This window comes from Phaseolus vulgaris, chromosome 2 (assembly GCF_000499845.2).
Source record: "Phaseolus vulgaris cultivar G19833 chromosome 2, P. vulgaris v2.0, whole genome shotgun sequence".
Taxonomy (NCBI): domain Eukaryota; kingdom Viridiplantae; phylum Streptophyta; class Magnoliopsida; order Fabales; family Fabaceae; genus Phaseolus; species Phaseolus vulgaris.
In genome coordinates, this window is record NC_023758.2 from 42,275,643 (window position 1) to 42,282,586 (window position 6,944).

Genomic DNA, 6,944 nt, shown 5'->3' on the forward strand with positions numbered 1-6,944 from the left:
AAGTAACTAAAAACTAGTTAAATATACTTTCCAAGGTGATTATTATCAAAGTTAATAAATCATATGTACATAATTTGTAATTAGATTGACTGTAATATATATATATATATATATATATATATATATTCTCTGAAAAGAAAATAATAAAAAAATGAAAATGGAGTAATCTAGTAATGTATAATAATCCTTTAAGAGAAAAACATTAGGATCTTTAGAGCATCTGCAATTTTCTAGAATCATGGAAGGGATGCTAAATTTATTCTCCAAATTTACTAAACCAAGAGTGAATTTTCAAATGAAATTCAAAATCAAATACACCAAAATTGTAAATCAGAAAAAAGTTAACGAAATAATTAGTTCACAAGAAAATGAAGGCATCAAGAAATAAGAACAGCCTCTTTGTGAGCTTTATTCTATTCGAACTATGTTATGGTTCATGTATCTGAACCGGCAAATCTCGTCAAAAAAATCATCAGCACTGCTATGACAACTTTTCATCTCCAGAATCTTTATAACCATGCTCCTAAGACTTTTGCCATACTTCAACAATGATTCAAGTGTACTCATTTTCTGTTCAGCATTCAGAGGTGACCTCACTGTGATCACAACCTCCTCCAGAAATGGAATCACAAATCCTGAATCCACCTGTGAAATATCTCCATCAGATGAATTGAAATATAAAACAAGAACCCTTAAGCAGAAGGGTAATAATAATATGAACTTACATGTTTCAGACTGTTCTTCTGGCATAGTGCTGCAAACATGGCTCCATGAATATCAAACTTTTGCAGCTTTTGATGACTGTTGAAGAAGTCAACAAAATCAATCTCTGGAAAGGGTTGAAGTGCATCATAGTCCCCAGTGAATTCAACCTTCATATAGAGGTGTTTCACCTCACTCGCCAATTTCAACATTTTGCATATGGCATCCCAGCACCACTGAATTCCCCTCATACACAGGAACTCCAGAGCTGAAAGGCTTCCAAAATCAACCATGTACACTCTCCCTGAAAGCAAATAAATTCAAAGGAAAGTTAGTTAAACTGAAAAAAGGGGAAAAACATAAATGCTTTTGGTATGTTCTCAAATTCACAACAATAATATAATTATACAAGTAATAAAATTTTGGATAGAAGATCAGTATAGGTTATCAAAGTAAAACTAATTCTAATTAGAAAAAAACTATCTACGTTTTGTCTAATGAACAAAAATCCAAGAACATAAGTAGAGCACAAATGATTTCATATCATAACTGACAGACAACAGTCTGCAACAAACATATAAACACAGTAACAACAACAACAACGAGTTAACTACCTGCAGTGTTGGATATGGAAAGTTTCCTCAAATGCTTGGTTTCAGGGACCCTAATCCAGCTACAGCCTTGCACTTCAAGGGACTCAATTTTGGGTGAAGTCAAAGAGAGAGAGCAGTTCCCCATCCCGTAAAAATCCAGCTTACACTGCTCCAAGCATGGCAATTCGATAGATAACGATCTAACCCCTTCACATCCAAGCAGCAACAATCTGGTGAGAACCGGACACGAGTGAAGCACCGCACTCAACACAGGATCCTCAAATTTTGCACCAATAATTTCAAGGTTCTTGAGGTTAGGGAACACATCCCAGTTGGGGGTACGCACCATCAACACTCCCCACAGTTTTAGAGACTCCAAATTCTTAGCAAAACCAACATAGTCCAATTTGGAAGGGCTCTCACGGGAGCCTTGATTGTCATTGAGGTTGTCCATTCGGAGCTCAAGCTGAAGTAGAGAATGCCCCACCAGTGACAGCCATGATGCAAGGCCATCAGGGGAAAAGGGGCTATACACAATTAGCTCCTCTAACTTCACCACTCTTGACACCATTCTTTTGATGACGTTGTCAGCACCCTCAGAAGACGACGGGGAGTCAAATGAGCTGCGAGGAAAATAGAGGGTTCTGACATAGGGGGTGGAATCCTTCCATCTCTTGGAAACACAATTGCATGATGAAACGTCACGAGCATTGGTGATTCGGGACAAGACACATTGGAGAATGGCATCAGGTACAGCATCCATAGCTGTGAACAAGAAGAAAGAATCAAATAGATAGTTGTCAACATGTGCACTGAATCAACAACATCTTTCAAAGTCAAAATGATGCAGTTAGAAACTGGCTACATAGATCACACTATATCATTCGGCTTGAATGTGAAAAATATACACAACACCAACAACAAAAGTCTCATCTCATTTAGCGAAATTGACCACATAGATCACACCACATTACTCCACTTTGGTTATGAAGAAAACCACACACAACAGCAAAACAAAACCTTATCTAAGGTTGGTTACATGAACCACACCACCTTATTTAGCCCAGTTACGATAACAAACAGACAACACCGCAACAAAAGATTCTTTTATCACAGTTATGAAAAAAAAAACACACGAATTTGGCATGCACTAGTATTCGAAGCGTCCATAAACCAGAAACAACAATCTCCCTCAAATGTCATATATCCTATGACCAACTAACGAGGAAAAGAAACATCAAGAAAACTCAACAAGTTGAACGGTGAAATTTACAACTTCAGCTGCGAGATTATTAACTGTCGACAACAGGGAAGGCAAACATCAAAACAATCTTTCTTTCTTAGAACAAAGCACTAACTATAAAGAACAATACAGCATGTCAACAAATCCCGATTCTAATGTAGCATATGGGAATGCAGAAGAAGAATACCCAGATGGGAATCGACGAAGCTCCTCAGATGTGTATTAAACAAATGATATTTTTAATCTAGCATTAGATAGAAACTGAATGAAACATTGAGAAAGTGAAAAAAAAAAAATGGCGTGTGTAGATAGAACGGAGAAAGAGAAGAGATTGAGAAGATAATTGAGGAAGCTTACCTAATGAGAATGAAAAGAAGGTAGCATGGAAGATCTGGATGTGATGGGTGGCGTTAGAAGAACCTTTTTCTCTCTCTTAATTGGCAACACAGTGAGAGAGAGAGAGGGAAGAAGGAGCGGGAGTTTGAAGAGGACATGATTTTTATTTCGGTATTTCGAAATTTGAAAACCATACTATTACAATATTTTAATGTTTTCATTCATTATGTTCAAAAAACAGTTTAACCTAATAAATTGATTCTGAATTTAGATTTTAATTTTAAAAAGAAGTGATTTTTAGTGACTACTCTGTTGTTTGATAAAAATTGCATACTTGATTTTATTTAGGGTGTGATTGTATGTTAAAAGAATCGCAAGGATATGAAAATTATTACTATATTTATTTAGTATCAATCTCAACAATAATAATGATTAAACATGAATGTATATTTTTATCAAAAAATTTACCTTTTTTTCTCAAGTCTTTTTATTAAAGTTGTTTCCATTGAATAATAACATAAGCAAAAAAATTATTTATATATTTTTTTACTTTGGAAGAATTGTGACAATAAAATGTGAACATAAGATGATTTTGATTTTGATACTTGTGTTATCTCCAACATAATTTTAGTTTAGTTAACATACACACAAGAATAATAGAAAACAAAGTTTAATGACTTACTTCTTTGAAAATTTAGTATATAGAAGGACTCAATTTTTGAAAAGATTTTTGAATATGAAGACACATGTGTTCTTTAAATTGTAGAGACTCTTAGCAATCATGATGTTTAGTTTTAAATGGGAAGTAATGTAATTGGAATAATAGGTCTTTCATGGTTGCAAAAGTAATGGAGAACTATTCACAAGTTGACATATGGATCACCTATTGATAAATGTGGATGACTATATTAGAATTGGTACAAAATTCAAGTGGAATGCTTAAAAAGTTTTGTAAGAAATATGAACAAGATATTTTTGGTTGAGCATTTTAAAAGATCTAACAACAATGTAATTGAATGCTTACTATAAATATGGGAGACACATGGGCTTTTTAGGTATATGGGTTTTATCAATTGTAAGCATTCAACATGTTTATTTTTCTCTTTGTCACCTCCAGTTTACTTTTATATAACACTTCTGTAATTCATCAATTCAGAAGATACATTTTACGTTTTTCTATTTCTCTCTATTTTCATTCTTTCAATACTTTTGGAGTTTATCTTGCATTCATCTCTTCTTCTTTCTTCCTCAATGTTCTTCTGCTCAATTACCACGAAGAGATTTTTTCTAGTATTAATTTTTATATTTATGTAATCTTATTTATCTCTCATCCATTTAGCAATGAAAAGTATTTGTTATGATTATGTAATATTATGTATTTATGTAATGATATTTTTGTAAATACGTATTTTTGTTTTAAAATAATTTTACATAATAGTACACTTGTAATAAACATAGATGATGTAAAGCACTCACTGAAATGTGATGAGAAGAGTGTATATAAATATCCAGAAGCACTTGAGGAAATGACACGAAAGTATGCAAGGCTGAGAAAGAAGCACCCAAGTTTTGGCTTTCTTCTATTCCTTGTTTTGTAAACTAAAGTTGGTATTCAATAAATAAACATGTGGGGATGTAGCTCAGATGGTAGAGTGCTTGCTTAGCATGCGAGAGGTATGGGGATCGATACCCCGCATCTCCAAAAATGCCAGTGTATTTTAGTACATTATTGATTCTATTATATATTGCAGATAATGTTATGCAGAACCTGAACAGTAATGTGTACCTGAGAAACAAGCATCCCTCAGGGCCATTAAATTTTTTAATTTTTTTTTTTTTATGATTTTTCATGTCTATTATGCGATTCTGCAGTATATGTAAAAGATTGTTAACCTATCACTCTTCATATTGTTGTGCATATTTAAGTGGTGCCACTTTCCCATAATTTGAAAGAAACAGTTGAAAAAGGAAAAGATAAAAAATATGTCACGCTTATATTCATCCTTGTCTGACCAACCATGTCAGTTAAAACATGATCCTCTAAATGAGATATCTCAGTGAATTTGATTCTCTTTAAACAAGAGAAAAAATTAAAAAAAGGAAAGGCTTGTAAGATTGGTGAAAAGTGTCTAAAGGTGCATAACATGAATTTTTAAGATATCAGTGTGACATAAGCAAGGTATTTTTTGTCTGATTAAGCAAGGAAGCTTGTTTAGGCTGTCAGTATTGTTCACAAACTCTCTTCCTCACGTATTCTTCCACTGTCCTCTTAAATAACAACCCTTCACACCATATCAAATGTCACATAACTAAGAGACAAAGAAGGAGAATGGCTAATCCACACATTGCACTGCTGAAACTCACCTCCATCTTCATTGTTATTGTCTCAGGTAATTCCTTCTTTAAGCTTTATTTGTTTCCAACCTTAGTGAACCAAATAGAGTAAAACTCATACAATTCCTGAAATGTTTTTGATGATGTTTTCCAATTGAAGTTTCACTTATGTCACTTACATTGACTTTTAGTAAAACTTTTATCACATGGATTGATAAGATGAGACTTCTACTCTTTCTAGAGAACAACACAAAAAAACATGTATTGTCTTTCAAAGTTTACATGTTTTGTTTGTTTTTGCACAGTTGAGGCTTGTGCTATCCTATGTACAGAGTTTCCTCTATTCCCAACTTTCAATATTCCTTTTTGGATTAACACACTAAAAAAATTGAAATTTCTACTAGATAGTTTTCTTGGTTCATCACTAACATAGTTGGTAAATAGTAATGTAATCCCCTACAATTGCCATGCACACTAAGTTCCCATCATGAAGGAGATTTCTTGGATGGAAATTTACTTTTATGCTTGGTATTTTGATGTGTTGGTTGGCAGCGCCTGAACTTTGTGGAAGCAATAAGACATTCACCTTAGTAAATTACTGCAAAGAAACAATATGGCCTGGCGTAACACGCAGTGACAACCATAGTGGCGATGGCTTCACATTAAAATCAGGACAAACAACTGTTTACACTGCTCCTGATGGATGGAGTGGGAGGATATGGGCTAGAACAGGCTGCAACTTTGACAGTAGTGGCAATGGAAAGTGCCAAACTGGTGGCTGTGGCACCAGCATAAACTGCACTGGCCCTGGAAACCCTCCTGCAACAAGTGCTGACTTCAGCCTTGGTGAACTTGATTATTATGATGTTAGTCTTGTGAATGGCTTCAACTTACCAATAGTAGTGAAAGCTATTAATGGCACAGGAAACTGCAGCACTGTTGGCTGTGATGGAGATTTGAGGCAGAATTGCCCCTCAGAGTTAGCTTCAAAGGACAATGGCAAAGTTATTGCTTGCCAGAGTGCTTGTGATGTCTTCAATACTGATGAGTATTGCTGCAGAGGGACTTATGGAAACCCTGCAACATGTTTGCCTTCAAACTACTCCAAAATTTTCAAACAAGTGTGTCCTGCAGCATATAGTTTTGCACTTGATGACCCTACAAGTCTAATAACCTGTTCAAAAGCAGACTTTGTTGTCATATTCTGTGGATCAAGGTAGGTTTGGTCTTGACAGTTAAATGTTTCAAGAACTTGGAACACATCTCCAACTCACTGCATCAAAGAATTTTACAAGATCTTTCTCATATCCCTCACCTCTATTTCTTTTGATTATTCTTGTTGAATGCAGGAACCAAACAACATGCTCCTATAATGACAAACAGGCTGTATGTAAACAATCAAAAGGTTATAAAGCCATACCGCAGAGCTGGTGGATCCTGATGTTCCCATTGACATACATGTTCACTGTATGGATCATGCCTTAGCCAATTATGTAATTGAAGGCCTTTTCTTTGTACAATTTTTTTGGTGAAATTTCCCTTGTTACAATCAACTAGTTCATTTTAACATCTTATGCTCATTGATTTTCTTTGAGCTAAGCACAAAAAAGAGAAGATACCTCTCAATGTATTTTCTTTTACCTAAACACATGAGGATTTCCTCATCATTAACACGTGAATGATGTAAAGAATTTCTTCCCTGAATCATCAAATTTTTTATCACTTCTTTTTTCAAT

The 6,944-nt window shown here is 34.5% G+C and overlaps 2 protein-coding genes across 3 annotated transcripts; one reads left to right on the forward strand and one right to left on the reverse strand.

Annotated features, from left to right (window-relative positions):
- Positions 1–226: 226 nt before the first annotated feature.
- Positions 227–3,023, reverse strand: LOC137812260 (F-box protein At1g10780-like). 2 transcript variants are annotated; one of them, XM_068614187.1, is made up of 4 exons: positions 2,896–3,023; positions 1,317–2,060; positions 726–1,006; positions 227–645 (listed from the first exon to the last, which is right to left on the reverse strand). In XM_068614187.1, the coding sequence occupies exons 2-4, from the start codon at positions 2,056–2,058 to the stop codon at positions 409–411; spliced, it is 1,260 nt and encodes a 419-aa protein (XP_068470288.1). In that variant the 5' UTR covers positions 2,059–2,060; positions 2,896–3,023; the 3' UTR covers positions 227–408. The 2 variants fall into 2 exon arrangements, with proteins under 2 accessions (XP_068470288.1, XP_068470289.1); XM_068614188.1 differs by having other exon boundaries at positions 2,726–2,906.
- Positions 3,024–5,103: 2,080 nt separating this feature from the next.
- On the forward strand, positions 5,104–6,944 carry LOC137812262 (pathogenesis-related thaumatin-like protein 3.5). Its single transcript, XM_068614189.1, has 3 exons — positions 5,104–5,264; positions 5,761–6,424; positions 6,558–6,944. The coding sequence occupies exons 1-3, from the start codon at positions 5,204–5,206 to the stop codon at positions 6,691–6,693; spliced, it is 861 nt and encodes a 286-aa protein (XP_068470290.1). The 5' UTR covers positions 5,104–5,203; the 3' UTR covers positions 6,694–6,944.